At 34.1% G+C, this 18342-nt stretch overlaps 1 protein-coding gene across 1 annotated transcript in view; it reads left to right on the top strand.

The window, feature by feature from the left end:
• Positions 1 to 18342, top strand: part of LOC126746297 (E3 ubiquitin-protein ligase Ufd4) — a 115135-nt gene that overhangs the window by 22579 nt on the left and 74214 nt on the right. Inside the window, exons 9-12 of the mRNA XM_050454475.1 lie at positions 3603 to 3638; positions 3813 to 4079; positions 12680 to 13057; positions 17431 to 17886. Of these exons, the coding sequence (XP_050310432.1) occupies positions 3603 to 3638; positions 3813 to 4079; positions 12680 to 13057; positions 17431 to 17886 (1137 nt within the window). The remainder of the gene's footprint in view (positions 1 to 3602; positions 3639 to 3812; positions 4080 to 12679; positions 13058 to 17430; positions 17887 to 18342) is intronic.

The raw sequence follows: 18342 nt of genomic DNA, 5'->3' as shown, positions 1-18342 counted from the left end.
TTTATTTTATTTATCAACAAACGGGAAAACGCCATTGAAAAGTTTACATTAACAATCTAAATACTTGTAGAAAATGGCACATCTGATACAAAATTTACATATTTCTAGATCCTTTACCAGAGTTTTCAATTTTTCAGCCTTTATAGAATAGACTGTATCAATCCTGCATTTATTTCTAAAAAACCGACTGTAAGAATATTTACCGACTTGAAGAAAGAGGGGATTTATACCATACCAATGAAAGAAATTATCCAAGCTTGGCTCCATAACGACTACATCAGATTCAGAAGTAATAGCCTTGCATATTTTCATGACATTTGCAAACTTCAGATACTTGGAAAATGTAATCAACTGATCTATGTCATTAACAAACTGCAAATGAGTGGTGCACAGTATCCGCCTTGAGGGACACCAGATGATACATTGATCATATTCGATACGAATTCGCCGACTTAAACTCTTTGTCTTCGACCCATGGCTTTTAACTTTTTAACAAAAAGTTGGTGATTAACTCTATCAAAGGCCTTGGAGAAATCCGTGTAGATAGCGTAAACTTGCTATCCACTCTCCAAGGCGCTCGATGGACCGGTCTCATAAACCAATAGATTCGTGGACGCAGATAGCCCCTTGACGAAGCCATATTGGTCATCAACAAATAATTCTCTTGCATCACCAACTAAGGTGAAGAAACCTCAATCTATCTGAGCATTATTATCATGTAGATAAAACCTGAATCTTGAACTGAAAAACTCAGCAAATAAATTAGACATAAATCAGATAATGTTTTGCCATTGTCAGTCATTCTACCACTGTAAGACATGCATTCAGGGAGATGTAAGGACCTTTTTTTCCACTGATTCTACGGCAAACGTCATAAAAGTAGCTGGAGACCCTGCGAGCAAACTCTCTAACTCGATAGAAAGAAAATTTGTTTCTATTATAGAAAAAAAGTCTCTCTCAATCTCAACTGGCTTCGATCGGGTAGAGTTCGGGTTGCCGTCGGCAACCTTCGGAATAGAAATAGAGAAAGAGGTTGTATGGTCTTGCTATTACTTTCGTCTCTTTTTAGTACATTGAAAAAAAGATGTATTTATCTTTGTTGTGGGGATGTTTTTGTAGCAGATTTGAAAATCAACGAATTCTCATATTCTCATATTAGACCATTAAGCCCGATTGTGCAAGGACCAACGTTTTTAAGAAGTGAGAAAGGGAATATGGTCGGCTTGAAAGTGATTATAAATGAAATTTACTAATTAAATAAAGAATAGTATTTTATTAAAAAAAGTTCAACCATAAAAGTCCACAAAAAAATAAGTTACTTAAATCACTTGGTTACAACAGATAATTAGGGTTTTATTGCGGTCAAAAGATCAACGGTATATCTTTGAGTGAACTATAATTTGTTAACTACTTTTTTCACGTTTAAAACAATCATTAAGTTTATAAGGTCATATAGTTTATCCATGCTTATTTACGCCCCGAAATTGGGAAATTCCCAGTGATTCCACAGAAGGGAATATAATGGGTTTTATTACTCTTTACAAATTTTGAAAATACTATATATATATATAATCCTTTTATCCTTAATTCAATCGTTTGTTCTTTCTCTTCCATTTCTAAGGCAAAATTAATAATATTATCATCTTAAATCTATATTTTAAGACAAATATTAAAATATAAATTTAATAGTAAAATTATTTAAATTAAAAAAAGAAAATATATTAAGCTATTATAAATATACACTAGGAAAGAGATAAGATAAAATTAGGAGGATCCATCATAAAATTCGCCGTCTTATTGATACCTAAAATTACTTCAAAAATCTATAGGATAACTTTTCCCTTATCGGCATCCCTTATGGATATAGGATGAAAACAGAAACAATAACAAAGCATACTTATTACTTAAAAGATCGATAATGTCGAATGACATTTCAGTAATTGACATTGTGGGCTGTGAAAAATCCCATTAGCTATAAAAAATAGGCTAATGCTTGTAGATTGGGTAGTATAAGAATGTCTAAAGCCAAACGATGCCGAGTGACATAGAGTAAAGATTAGCGAGTGCTAATCGCGCATAGAAAGATATTTTCTTTCTATATTTTTTCTTGTCTATTTCTATGTTTATCGAGTTAGAGAGTACCGCTGCTGCCCTTTCTAGAGGGAATGTGTGGGCGACTATGCACAAAGATCGATAGTATGCCTTAAATGGTAAGGAGGTGCAGGGCTTACAAGAATAAGGCTTTGGCAAGAAAAACCGAGTTGTGCCAGTTTTTGTTGTACCTGGTCATGGAAAAATTGTTATTTTTAAATAGTGTTTCTGGACAGACGAATCCAAATTTTCCAGGAAGGGTATTACGAACTTCCACTAGCTCCACAGTAATGGGCTCTTAAGGACTCAAATCTGTACTGGAAAAAACGAAATTCATTTCAAATCAGATTTTCTGTCAACATGTGGGCCGGAGTCAATAGGCAGAACTCTTATCAAGCAACATTATCTACCAGACCGTTTAGATGGGGCTAAGTATTTACAGTTCTTGGAAAATGATATTTCTGAGCATCGCTGCACTCTTGAAGTGAGAAAGGCCAATAATCTTTCAACCAGATGGTTGTTCAGCTTTGGCTCTCAGGAAATACTTGGACGACTGTTTTCGGAGGGTCTGATCGCCAGAGGAGAAACCTTTTCCTTGGCCCGATCGATTGCCTTACTTAACTCCCCTGTAATTTTTCGTTTGGGAAAGGGAGCTTGTATACAGAACAGAAATAAATAAGAGAGAATAATTTGTTGGTACAGTATTTAACAGAATGAATGAAGAAGATGTGACGATGATAAGGCTGACCACTTAAATAAGAAATAGGGTCCGTGCCTGTATTAGAAAGGGCTGATCATATTTTGATCATGAAAAATATGATCATTAACATTATAAACTTTAAATTATCCCACAATAGAGACTCTAATTCTAAGAATTAGCCAGACATCGAAATAATAATAATTTGAACTAAAAGGCGGTACTAGGCGTATTGTTAAAAAGGTTTGAATAATGAATGCAATTTTATTAAATATTGCATTAAACAAAGTATTTCACTTCAACTAAACAATTATTTTTTACGTTTGAATGTCTCAATTTTTCTCTCAGTCAACAAACTTTCTTAAATTCAGGATATTTGATTAAACAAACATTAGACAAAACAAAATAAACTTTGAAACTTGGATATGAATTGTAAATTGAGCTGTGAAGTTTGGATGTTTGAAAAAAATTATATTGATTGGATATTGGAAAAAAATTGAAAAGTTGCAATAAAAAATTTAAAAACAAGATTTTCGAAATTAGGTCAGATATCATCCCCTTAAAACGTTGCACCTACCTTGCTGACATCATATTTTCACGATTTTATTTTTTTTTTAATCTTTCCATAAGTCATTGCATAGAATCATTCATAGTCGAAATGTAAAGTCTTAAGACAACTTAAAGAACTTATTGAATGCATGCCAATTTTTTTGAAAATAATCATTTTGTGCCTGTTGTGTAGTTAAACCATTATCCAAAAGTTTTGCGAGTGCTGTAACAGTGACTGTTATTTCTGTTTCTTTTTTGGCTTTAGGCAAATCGAGGGCAGCGGACTCACTCACCACCGAAGGTAGGTCTCCCATTATACCTTAAAATTTTAAACGAGAGAATGCGCTATCACAGACCAGTTAAATAGCGGGGCGCATTCCCTCTTCAAGTTAATGTGTATGCGTGTCTAACAATTAGCTTAAGTAATATGTATTCTAACGCACATGTTCGCGGTTAATTTAAAGATTTCTTATAGAGAATCGCGGCGAGTTTTTGGAGAAACTACAAAGGGCCCGTGCCGCCGTTAGGGTGACGAACAATTCGATCCCGATTTTATCGAAACCCGGCCCCACCAGGTTGGTGGTCGGTAATTGGTCCCTGGTGTCGAAAAGAGACGCGGAGGTTCATATTCACAACTCGGACGGGCAGCAGCAAACCACGATTTTACGGGACGACCTACCCGGATTTATATTCGAGAGTAATCGGGGCACTAAGCACTCGTTTATTGCCGAGACAAGTTTAGGTAAGGAATAATTAGCTTAACAGACAAGTTTAAGTTGGTTAGTGTATCTTAGTGAAAAGTAAAAAAAGACTTAGTGGACTAGGAATATTAAGTTTATTACAAAATTAAATATTTTACATGGAAGCAGTATTATAGTTAAAATCGCCAATATTGCGTAAGCTGTTTTTGGGAAAAGGCTGTGTTTTTATTTGATGAAAATGTTGAAAAGGATTGTAAGGAAGATAATGTTAGTTCAGTTAATGACATTTTTACAGCAAAGCTTAAATTATAAGCTGATTATTGGATTTATTGGATCGTACAAATTATTTAGGTCATTCATCGTCGCTATCATTCTCTGAACATCTGGATCCAGTGCATAGTAAGGGAGCCGACAGCAAAATTTTGATTACATCGCATACTGATATGAATTGTTAAAAACTAGTTGATTCCTACTAAGTCTTATACTAAACGCAAAATTTGTTGGGTTACATGTTGACCGAGGCAGTGTAATAAATTATGGAATGATTGAAAATTGGTTATAACAGGATTCATCGTGTACCGCGATAAAATTGCAGGAACATGAATTAAGAGACAGAAAAGAAATTACAAATTCGAATCTTATAACATGCCTGTCCGTAACCCAGCCCAACCCTCGGCAAGTCAATTCCTAAGGGGTGCATTTAAACGACGATTTGCGACAAGATTTTGGGGAATTGTTATTGACACTTTTTAAGAGCAAATGCCAACGACTTGCCAGTGATGAACAAAACCAGTAAAATTTGCTTCTATTTTTTATCAGCTGGGAAGATGACAGGCACATCTTCAACTCTCCTTGTAACCTAGATATGATTTCTTCGACTTTGACGTAAGTTTATTCAAAATGATATATTTGTTAATGCTCAACTTCATACATTGAGATTTATGTGCAGATATATTCGTTTTCAAACCCCACACCCCCATAAAGGGTAAAAATTTCTTTCGAAGATATATCCATAACCGTTTGAGATACACAGTTGCGGTTTTCACTGGTGGGTTTGGCTTGACATTTAGAATGAAAAATATTATATGGACTTTAACGATATCTCATAAACTGTTTGAGATATTTTAAAAAATAGGCATTTTTCCATAATAATATTTAAAGAAAAGGCAAAAAACTTAAAAATAGTAACAGATAGAAGAAAATTGTTTAAGCAAAAATTGTAGTCTGCTTTTTCTTCTTTTAAATGATATGCATATTACCTAGAAATGTACCCCCACCACTTTTTTATACCGATCAAGTCATTCCCAATTATAGGCGAATTCAATCACAATATTATAATCGCGACATAGCGCGAAATCTCAGGCATTTTTCTATAAATCTATATCGCTTACTGATTACTAAAGTTGTCTTACTACCTCAAGCAACCTCAGCTACACCTCTCACCTCTTGTTAAAGGGACATTTCTCTCACAAATATCTTCGAAATTGTTTAAGATCCAAACCTCGTTTTTACACTCATACATTTGTCGCTTTAAATTGATATCTAGCAAAAAAAGAGGTTTTAGAATATGGCGTATAATACTTATTTAATACAAAAATGAACTTATGAAAATACACAAAATGATTATATAATGTTTAGGCAATTTCATCCTCTGAATCCTCACTGTCTATAACTTGATCATGTTCTGCTTTATTCTGGCAGATGTCTTCATTGCATGAACAAGCTTCTGTGCATCTTAAATTATTTAAAATGCACTTGCATTGTTTTGTAGTGCATCCGCTTTTTTTGCACGCACAAGCTGTTAAATAAAGGATATCATCGGGTGCTATGTTTCGACACGTTGTCAATGTTGGAACATACATATTTCCTGATTTTGTCCAGCCATAATCATCTGGGTCAAGTTGGTTGACCATATTTTTATCAGAATTAATCCAAATATAGGTCTGTAATCTTGCTCTTTTTAGAGCGGGGATAAAACTTGATTGTGTTGGAGGAAGTTGTTCACTTTCCATTTGATGTTTGGAGAACAACCACCATCTTAATTCTTTGAGCGTATTTAAGTTGGATTTTGATGAGTACACTAAGCATAAAAATCGCTCAATTTCGGATAATATTTTCTGCAAATCAACTTCAATATTTCCAAGATCTGCAAGAGCTCTTAATATGTTTTCATCAGCAACCAAGAATGTTTTGAAAAACGAAAGTTTTCCTAAAAATCAATGAATTCTTAAAAGTAATTTGGCAATAGTTAAAAAAAATGCATACCTTTTCTAACAAATCCCCCCGTAGTGTCGCATCCAGATAAAGCATGAAATGCGGGCAGGGCTTCTCTTTGAAGCATCGATGTTCTCTTTACTATCTCTGAAACATCTATTATTCTTTTATGTGTCCCTGTACCAGTTTGAAAATATATTTGGCTTCGTAAACTTTGGTAATATTTTACCAGTAGAATAAAAACATCAGTATCTAAAAAATTAAGATATATTTACGTAATGGTAATTAAGAGATAATAAATTTAGAACTTACCTGGCGAACACACTGTGATACATGTAGAGTTCTGATTTAATACATTATTTGAAACATATGCCGCATGTAAAATAATTTTTGTGTCTGCTTCTTCTTGATTGCTTCCAAGAGAGTCAACAAATCCCGGTTCCTTAGAAATGCAACTTCAGCAACTAAATCCGTTGCGCGTCATAGCCATGTTGTCAAGTTATCGAAAAAAATTTGTTTTTTTTTGTAAACAAAAAGGCATTGAAATTGTTCTTAAAGCATTCCCTGTTGATTTTTAGTAAATTTGTAAAAAAATAAATAAAATTTAGTTTTCTGTAAATTGCAGGAGTGGGGGTGGATCTACAAAAAAATTGTCAGGGACATTTTTTATTTCAGAAGTGCTAAAAAACGTTTTAGTGACAAAACGAGTGCTCTATCTATAACGGTTTTGAAGTTACCAGATTTTAAAGAAATTTGCTTCAAAGGGGTGCGGAAGGGGGTAGCCCCACAAGCGGGGGGTGGCAAGATCATTTTTTATAATCAGTAAGTAGTGTAGATTTATAAAAAACAACTTGCCAACTTCCTTCCAACAATGCCCGCGAAACCCATTTTTCTGCCCGTGGCTCCTCTACTATTAATTTTTGAAGAATTTTTTATACATGGTGGCCCATCGAAAACAGTCCCGCAAGGTTTGGTGCTCTTTTTTAAAAAATGCTTGGACCACCGTCAAAATCTTAAATAGGATTGGGGGTCAAGTGGTTTGGTCTTATTTTAAAGGTGTTTTTGTTCTAGTTACAACTGCCAAGTTTAAAATTGCTAACTTGAGTTTTCACAGTATGATAGCTTTTCAAAGATTTTGAAACAATACCATTGTTTAATAGTTTTAGCGCTAGTTTTTTTTTATTCTTGATTTACAAAACAAAAACGCTCGCACCCGTCAATTTTTGATTTTAGAAAAACGATTTTTTGTTTAATTTTTACTTATTTTTAAAATGGAAAGGGGTGTGATAGATCTTTTGAAAGGGCATTCAAGTTTCTTTACAATAAAAAATTAAATCAAAAATCGACGGGTCCGAGCATTTTTAATTTTTTTTTTAAAAAGGACTCCAAACCTTGATGGACTGTTTTCGATGGGCCACCCTGTATACGAAGCATATACTAGCTTTTTTTTAGTAGGATTTCCTGTGAGCGAAAAATTCTTGGTCAAAGGATGGCAGTCATATAAATTCCAATATAATTATATTTTAAAATTCATTCGATTTAAAATTTATTTGTCCATGTTTAACGACAAATTGGTGCATAAAAAAAGAACTACTACTGCAATTGATGTTTAAATCTATAATTTGCCATAAATATTTCGCATAATGAAATAATGGGCGATAGTTGAATAATTGAAAATTATTACAAGTTTTCGGAAATGATATAAAATACAGTGCATCCGTAAAGTAGCGGATAAATTCAATAAAAATGAAATGGACCGTTTCTGAAAAAAATGCCCGAACCTGTCGATTATTACCAAATCCTGATGCAAAGTTATCAGAGCGGGGATAAGATCATTTTGAAGAAAGTCCAAATACCTCTCACCAGTGAAAGTGTCATCAAAAAAGTAAGGTCCTAAAACTCTTCCTTCCACTATACCGCACCACACATTGACTTTTGGAAGGTGTTGTGTATGACATTCTGTGAACCAATGAGGGATCTCGGTCGCCCAGTATCGACATTTCTGTCTGTTCACATGGCCGTTTAGGTAAACGTTGCTTCGTCAGAAAATATCCGTTTTACAAAATTATTGTTATCATTACATAATTGCCGCAATTGCTCACATAATTCATTTCGGTGATCAAAATCATCTTCCGATAGCTCTTGAAGTAAGAATATTTTATAAGGGAACTTTGCAGTAGATCGCGATAAAATAACATTAGAAGCCTGTGATTGTGGCTTTGGGATTTCTTGGACCGCTAACAGAACGTTGAGCTGACCTTCTTCAATTATTAAACCCCGACCAGCTTTTTAATTATCCCGAACATGCCCGAATTCACAAAACTTTGCTTCAACTCTGCTTACCATGCTTTGGCTAAGAGGCGACCGATCAGATTGACTTGCATTAAATCATGCACAAGATTTTGATTCTTTCACGTTCGGTTAATTTTCTCATTTCATACAATAACAGTAGGTAATAAAGTGTAGTTACTAATAAAACGCAGGATGACACTGCTTTCGCCTCTCAAACAGAATAAACACCACTTGCAAATGTAAAAATACTTCAAATAGTTGCACCAAAATACATTCACTTTTTGACACTGACAACAACGACAACAACAAATTAAAAACCAAAATAGCAACATTTAATTTAGATACGTATTTTTTTAATTTTACATTTTATCATCATTATTCGTTCAAAATTGCTTGTGTAACCACTATTCATTTGTACCATCATTTGTGCAATATCCTTTGTAAAAAAATGCGTTCTTTCTGATTCTGCATTAAAAAATTGTGGTTTTCATTTAAAAACATATTGATGATGTCATATCTTTTTTTTGAGTCACCCTGTATATTTAATTTCCATGTAGAAAAACCCTAATATTGGGTTTAGGGTTAAAATCGACGGGTCCGGGCATTTTTTTTAGAAACGGTCCATTTCATTTTTATTGAAATTATCCGCTACTTTACGGATGCACTGTATTGTTCTGGTTTTTCATGCTTTTGACGTTTATAAAGTAATTGAAATTCAAATCCTAATTATGTGTGATATTAGCAACCATATACTTCATTGAAGTTTAAAATGTATATAAAGTAAACTATATTTAGATAACTTTACGAAAAATTTACGAATTATATGCAAATTTTCAGCAAAAAGGAAGCATATAGAATACACTATACAGAATTGAAGCATTAGATTTAAGATTCAACAAATGGCGGACTGCTAATGTTTAACTTTGTTATTTTGTGTCACAGTTACCCCGGTTACGGTCAATGATGTGATGATGGTTTTCATGTCGACCATAAATGAAGCGATAAATGAAACTTCTAAGCGTATATAAGTCTACTTCCTCTTGTACAGATTTTATTTAAAGTAAAATACTTCAGTCAACATTAACAAACATATCACATTGAATAAATTTACGTCATAGTTGAAGCAATGATATACATGCGATAAGGAGTGTTGGAAATCTGCCAGTGATCTGCCCGTCTAATAAAAATCAGTGGCAAGTTTTTCACTGGTTTTGTTTATCCCTGGCAACTCTATGCCATTTGTTGTTAAAAAGTGTCGGTAACAATTCCCCAAAGTCTCATATCGGTACCCGATGTAGAAATGACTTGCCGAGGTTCGGGGCTGTGTTACGGACTGGCAAGTCGCAAAGATTCGGATTCGTAATTTCTTTTCTGTCTCTTACTTTAATGTTCCTGTAATTTTATACAACCAATTAATTATTCGATAAATAATTACACTGCCTTGGTGATTATTTTAATTCGGCAACTTTCCGTTTAGCATAAGACAACGTAAGAATTGACTAGTTTTTACCAATTTATATCAATGCGCGATGTAACCCCAAGTTTTGCAGCCATCTCCCGAATTAGCAGTAAAATTATCATCATTACAATTTATCTATTCATTACAATTTACAATTTATGTACAAATCGATAATACAAATAAAATACACTAAATTAATAAACTAAAGAATTAGTTAAAACCTTTTACGATTCTTCCGGACCACTTACTATAACTTTTTTCCCAAAATTTTTAGCAAAAACCGTATTTTTCTAAATATTACGAAAATATTCTGCGTATATAACAACCTGATCTTAAGAGAATTGAAACTGCATGGCTAATAAACTCCTGGACAAAATTATCGCACCACTGATTATTTTGTCAAGAAAATAAAAATAAAAATAAATATCAGTTAAAAGAGTTATTTATCTTTTCTCATACAAAAAGCAGAACTAGACAAAAACTATGTTTATGCTCTATCATGGAACATGCTGCTCATGAGAAGTGGGAAAACCTTCCGCAGGAAAATGTTCAAAATTTGATACGAGGAATGCCGCGAAGATTTCAAGCGGTCATTGCAGCTAGAGGTGGCAATACACGATATTAAGGATTCATTATGGGTCTATTGTTTTATTTTTGTATCAAAATTGAAGTTAGTGAAAATCGATATTTTTTCCTTGTATTGAATTCAGTTAATTAAATCTCGTTTTGTTAAATAGAATATAATTTTTAATAAATAATGCATTGTTAACAATGCTTTTTTTTTTTTATCTTTAAAAAAAAAATCTAAAAATCAACTATAATAGTGCGATATATATAGTGCTATTATAGTGCGATAATTTTGTCCAGGAGTTTACTTTGGTACGCGGTGGGGGATATTTGTTTGCTGGAGCCCTAATACCTACTTTTAATACGTGGTATGATAAATAAACTGACACACATTAGCGCTGAACATTTTTGATGTTAGTGGTATAAAATTTACTCCATTGTCCTTTACAGTAGCGGCCAAATGTAGAGAAACTTTTAATTTTTTAAAAAATTAATTAATAGGTTAAATAAAAAGTTTTAATTTCATCACTAAATCATTGGGTACCTTAAGTTACTTATAATGATATAAAAATAAACACATTCTTTAACACATGACGAAAATACCAAAATATTTTTCATTTTTTTGCGGCCATAAGTAGAGAAACTTTTTTTCCGATCATTCCTAAACAAACAGTTTTTAAATAAAGAGAATAATATTTTAGTCGTGTGTTAGTATTAGTCGAGTAAGATGCCACGAGGTATTCATTTGTCAGTTCAGTTAAAAGAACTAATTATAAAAAAATATCAAGATGGATTGAAACAAAATCAAATTGCAATTGATTTAAAGCTTAATAAAAGTGTTATATCTAAACAAATCAAGATGTACAAAGAACGTGGAGGTTCTTTAATTAAACCTAAGACCGGAAGGCCGCGAAAGACTACTCCTTCAGATGATAAAGTAATAAGAAGATGTTCCCAAAAAAATCCTTTCTTTACTGCCGTGGATATTAAGAAAGGAAACCCTTCCATTTCACTATCCATCCGTTCCATAAGAAGACGCTTAGGCGAAGGAAACCTCCAAGCCAGACGACCGGCAAAGAAACCATTCATTTCCAAGAAAAATCGGCATGCTCGTTTAAAATTTGCTAGAGAACATTCCACTTGGACTTATAACCAATGGAAAAACATACTTTGGTCCGATGAAAGTAAATTTAATTTATTTGGGTCGGATGGAATAAAGTATGTAAGGCGTCCCCCACATCAAAGATTCAATCCTAAATACACTAGGCCAACCATAAAACATGGTGGAGGTAATGTCATGATATGGGGTTCTTTTTCTGGGCATGGACTAGGTCCGCTAATAAAAGTTGAGGGTATTATGGACAGATATCAATATTTACAGATCCTCAAGAATCATATGATACCTTACGCCGAAGAAAACCTTCCACTAATTTCGAAATTTCAACAGGATAATGATCCTAAACATACAGCTAAAATTGTTAAAGATTTTTTTGCGGAGGAACAGCTCAACGTTTTAGCCTGGCCTCCACAAAGCCCCGACTTAAATCCCATTGAAAACCTATGGGAACAATTGGAGTTAGATGTTAGGCGTAAATATCCCGAAAAATTTAAAAACAAAGAAGAACTGTTTTGCGCATTATCGCAGGCCTGGCAGGAAATACCAGAAGAAAAAATTGTAAAATTGTTGGAGTCGATGCCCAGAAGATGTGCAGAAGTTATTAAAAACAAAGGTTTTGCTACCAAATATTAGGTTTATTTTAAGTATTTGTAATATTTTGCTTAAGTTTCTCTACTTTTGACCGCTTAAAAAATAAAAAAAAAAATTTTTGTGGGTTTATAAATAATTTTCTTATACACTAGTTATTTATTTTTTATGTTGTATTTGTGTTCCACCTAAAACAATAAAATATATTTTTAAAAAGTAATCTATCAATATTTTTTTTAAAATAATCAAAAGTTTCTCTACTTTTGGCCGCTACTGTATATGTATAGAGAAAGGTAGTTTAAACTGTAACGTAATGCACTTGAAAGAGCTAAATATACTTTTACGTTGTTACCATTCGATCAAAATTCATCAATGAATTTTCTTCATTCGATTTAAAACTTCAGGTTCGGAATTTGCTGCGGGCTGGACGAGCAAGAAAGGCAAGCGACTACGCTCACGGACCGAGGCGACCAAAATCAAAGTGAAATACCTCGCGCATCAACTTTACGAGCAGTACTTTAGGGCGGCGCAGGCGCAACCCCGCGGCATAGTCGCCCAATTAGGAAATATCGTAGCCCAAATCGAGCGCGCGTGTCAAAAACAAGGCTCTTATGGAAACAATCGGGAGGGCGCCAACTCCTGGAGGGAAATTCTCGAGAACGCCTTGGGCGCCCTCACGCAAATTTTGAAAGACGACGGCGTGGTGAGCGCTTATGAACTATACAGTTCCGGCCTGATCCAGGCCCTATTGAATTTATTGTCTGTCAGTTATTGGGACCAGGGTAAGTCGACCATTCATTTATTCGGTATGTAACGCATGCACTTGTTTGTATAATCGTGTTTTTTTTTAATTAATTCCAATAAAATGTTCTCTTCTTTTTCACACAGGGTGCCAATTTGAAAACTTCCCACCCTTAATACCTTTCTTGCAGTTAAAATATGAAAAATCTGAAAGACAAGAGGGGTAGATACTGTCCTTAAAATCTTAAATGGGACTGTGGATCAAGTGGCACATCGTTTTACAGGACGTTCAGTTCTCTTTTCAGTGATATCCTACATGATTGCTTTTTTCTAGAGGTTTCCTCTTAGAATATTGAAAGATTAGAATTAGTATTGCCGAGGAACTATAATTAGCTTGTTGGCTTTGCATGTAGATGGCAAAAAAAAAACACTTTATAAAAATGTATCCCTTATTTTGACAGGCGCTACTATTGTTCCCATTTAATAAATTATAAAGCATTTTTTTAAATAAAATATGATAAAATATCACAACGCTGCTCGATCGCATTGTTGATCCTATCGACACAATTATTATAGATTTCTTAAGAATTCATGTTTTAAGTTTTTTTCAACATTTCAGTATGCCATTTTTCTGACCAAGGCAACAAAAAAAACATAATATCATTCCTGTTAATAAAACCATATTTCCAAAAAAAAATATTTGAATTTAAAAATATAAAGATTGTATTTCGCAAACACTTCACGTTTAAGTTCTTAATTTAAGTTTATTTCTATGATCCCCTATGTTCTACGTCTATGATGACGGTTCTCCTTTGGTATGATATTGTAAAAGTATCGGTATTTACTTCTCAAAAGATCGAGTTGCCTGCTGACCACATGTTGAACTTAAACAAAGCTTCGCGAATAATCGCGTTTCAAAGTTGCAGAAAGAATTCACAGACTTGCAAGTAGGATTTTGGTTTTCAGTTTGCACAAAATGTTAACGAAATCTTCAGTTTATGATTAACGAAATCTTAATCAATATGAAATGCTAAATAAAGGCCATGATTACAATACTAGACTAAATGAAGACTTAAGAGTTATTTATGTAAGCCTTTATAAATTATATATAAATACCAATTATTTTTATAAATTGCCTAGACATATTTGGAGAATGAATGAAAAACAATTTTACAACTGTTTCAAAAAATATTTGTTGACTAAGGCATTCTACAGCTTTAACATATGAAGGGTACATGCTAAAAAGGGGGAATGTCACTTTTTGCTCATTTTGAGCTGTTCAGTCCGTTTAACTTTTAATAGACAGAAGTATCACCTAGTAACATTATACAGGCCAAAAAAGGGAAGAGTGGCCAGATATCGACAATTTAAATTAAGCTGTACTAGCTAAAAAGGAGGAGAGTCCGCGCGCCACATGCTAAGAAGGGGGAACGTCACAAATGCACGTTATTCAGGAACTGTCAGAAGGCTCTCTTGACTGCAGTTACTTTTATTTTCTGATTGTGTTTACCGGTTCTGGTGTTTATTTATTGTTCGTCAAACTTGTGGAAATATAAGTGGCAAGTCGTATGTTAATATTGTAGTGCTAATAAACAGTATAAAATGAATCCAAGTGTCAGTGACAGTGAAGACTTTGTTTGTTGTTATGCCAGTTCAGGGAAAAAAGAGAAAAAGTTACGGAAGACTAACCGATGTTTCTAAAAAACTTAACCTACAAAGCCACGTGACAGGAAGCGACTGCCAATGTAAACGTCTCAAGTGTTTTGATAAAGTTCCACTTAGTGCAAGACAAAAGATAAGTGAGTGTAATTTATTAAAATCCGTGGATGAGCAAAACATCTATTTGTGTGGGCTTATTAGTGTCTGTCCTGTACAAAAGCGACGTCCACGTAACGCAGAAGAGGTCGCAAGATTACATGAGAGTTCATTTGCTTATGGTGTCAGAATCTCTTTAGATGGTGAGACAACAGAAGTACCAGTTTGTTTTAAGGCTTTTATTTCCTTACATGGTATAACCAAAAAAAAAGCTTGAAACTCTCCAGAAATCTTTAAAAATGATTGGTAGCGCTTGATAAACGAGGAAAACACTTAAATATGCCTTTCAAGCTGAAAAAGATCTAGTAGTCAATCATATTAGTTCTTTCAAAGGACGACAAAGCCATTACAACCTAAAGGATTCTTGAAAAACCTACCTGCCCGAAAATTTAAATATCAGAAAAATGTACAATATGTACAAAAATACCGTTACAGATCAAAAATATTGTATGTCATATGAAACATATAGATCTATTTTCTCACGAGACTTCAACATTTCATTTCGTTACCCAAGGTCGGATACGTGCAGTGTCTGTGACGAATACTTGGCAAATATTAGATCCCTAGAAGCCAAAATGAAGAATGTGTCAGAAAATGCCATAGAAAAAAAAACAACTAGATGACAAAATCACTACCCTCCAACAGGAAAATCTACTTCACAAGCATAAAGCTGAAGTGCTTTATTCAAGAAAAAAGGCTGCAAAATTATCTAGTCGGGTAAATGAGAACAAAAGCAATATGCATGGATTTTGCTAAAAATCTGCCAGTGCCTAATGATGTTTATTATAAGAGACAGTTATCTGTATTCTTTTTTAATATTCATGTTTTGTCGACTAGTCAAAGTATTTTCTATACTTATCCTGAAACAAACGGTAAAAAAGGCTCTGACGATGTATGTTCGATGTTGCATCATTTTGTTTACAACTTTCTACCTAGTAGTGTTCGAGTCCTCGATATATTTTGCGACTCATGTGGGGGACAGAATAAGAATTACACAGTTATCCGTTACCTCCATCACTTAGTGCATGTGCAAAAAAGGTTTGATGAAATCAAGATCAGTTTTCCCATTAGAAGATATTCATTTATGGAATGCGACAAGGATTTTGGACTAGTTCAGCAAAAGTCGCGTGTGGAACTTCCAAATGAATGGGCTGAAGTTTTCAGAGCTGCACGAGTTAAACCAAATCATTTTGATTTTAGGGAAATCACTTTCGATTTTTTTAAATGCTGGACTACACATTTTTGTACACTTTACAAAAATAAGTGTCCAATGAAGATCTAGCCCATACGTGAACTAAAAATCGTTAAAGATCATCCCAGGCTTGTCTACCATCGATCATTAACCATCTATTTGCAGGACTACTGCCTACTGTACAATGACCTACAGTGCTTAATGAAATTATTTCGCAATCCATCCGCTAGAAAATATTTCTCTACATTAAAACATACCAGAAATGTCAAAGACAAGGCTTCCTTTCCAAAAGCTTCAAAAGAAAGTGTTTGAATTTTTTCTGTATCTTTCCCAATTAAATGAGAAATTCGAATTAACCTTTGCTGTTCTGCTTTAGAATTGCTTGTGTATAAAAAACTGATGATACCACAAAACTACAGTGAAATTATGTGACATTCCCCCTTCGTGTTCGTTACAATCTGTACTTTCTTCTTCTTATTTGCTCTAAAATTTTTTTTAAATGGAATTTCATTAATATTTTCTCAATTCCAATCCCAAATAGACATAACAAACTAAATCCATTAATAGATTCAATACAAAGTAATAAAATAATAAGTTATTGGGTTTTAAAATTAAAAATTGATTTCCTGAAAATTAACGATTTTTGACATTCCCCCTTTTTAACCTGCACCCTTCATATTTTTACATCTTCACCATCTGATGTATTTTATTTAGTATATTAATTTTGTGTGGGATTTTCTTTTAATGTTAGGTGCTACTATAGGTTAAGTTTATTATGTTTAAATTTTGCAAACTCTTATTTTAGCTATATATTTTTGACGAGTGTAAAAAATTTTACATTATCTTAGCATAAGTAATACAGTACCGGTATCAATATTCTATTCTATATCTATAAGTAAAAATAATTTCAGTTCTTTCTTGGAGAGATAAACCATTCTTACACCTAATAAAATTTTTCCAAATGATGATATGACAATCCATATGATCCAGTGCAATAATTTTTGTGTAACCACTAACCTGAAAACCGAAACCTTAATGCAAGCAAGCTTAATGGTTTCTGCAACGTTGAAAGGCGATTTTTCGGAAACCTCTACATACAAAGCAACAAATTCGGATACTACTGAAAAGAGAACTGAACGTCTTTTAAAATGATGTGCCACTGGCTAATTCTAAGGGTGAGATTTACCCCTCCTAGAGGGGTTGACACAAGGAGTCCAAAATTATTCATTGAAAAGTTGCTGATTTTTTATATTTTTAACTACAAAAAAGGTATTAAGGCTGGGAAATTTTCAATTTGACACCCAGTATAGTAAGTAAGTATTAAGAACGTTTGTTTTCTTGTAATAAATAAGCATACACACAAACTTGGTATCTCGAATAGTTTAACAATATAATTCCGTTTATTAGGTCTAAAATCAAGTAAAGTAAACAAATACCAGAAACAAAGGATCCAAGTGTTCAAAGAGTGTTTTAAGGCGAAATCGATCGACGAGAACCCGGTGGCCATATTGGTGCAGAAACTGATCGCCGTATTGGAGAGCGTCGAAAAATTCCCGGTATTCGTTTACGACACCCCGGGGTCCGGTTACGGGCTGCAGGTACTCACCCGCCGCCTCAGGTTCCGCCTGGAGAGGGCGCAGGGGGCGGACAGCACCCTTATCGACCGGACCGGCCGAGGTTTAAAAATGGAACCGTTGGCCACTGTGTCGCAGTTGGAACGTTATTTATTGAAAATGGTCGCCAAACAGTGGTACGACTACGACAGGACCACTTTTCAATTCTTGAAGAAGATGAAAGACCCGAAACATCAGCTGTTTAAGTACGCGAGCGACTTCGACGAGAACGGGATCATTTATTTTATTGGTGAGTTGATAGTTAGTTTTGTTTGCAGTGCGTTTAGACAATACCCCCTTTATAAAGGCCAGAGCGCTCACAATAATTTTGGCGTGACGTCATCATATGTAGGCCTAACAAATTCGATCACATAGTAGCCGACCGACGCGTGACAGTCGGCTACAGCCCTACAGGTTATTTATCTTTCCGCTTTTACTGCCGGTTCCGTTCGTTTTTTCATTTTTACACATTAAAATCTATAATAAACCAATCTGACTATGCTGATCTGACTATAAGTGTTGTGCACCTGGATGTCGGGGAAATTACTCTGCGAGAAATTGAGGAAATTACTCACGAGCAATGCCGTGAAACGATTTAGTGCCTGGTAAATACTCTAAATTGTGTGAATTATATTTTCCTAAAGATAATATAATCTGCGATATATTTCTGAATAGGATCGCAAAACAGGTAAATTTATTTTAGTCA

The sequence above is a fragment of the Anthonomus grandis genome, chromosome 2 (genome assembly GCF_022605725.1).
Source record: "Anthonomus grandis grandis chromosome 2, icAntGran1.3, whole genome shotgun sequence".
Lineage (NCBI taxonomy): Eukaryota > Metazoa > Arthropoda > Insecta > Coleoptera > Curculionidae > Anthonomus > Anthonomus grandis.
Note: the sequence above shows the minus strand (reverse complement) of the source record. Positions and strands in the feature narration are given on the sequence as shown.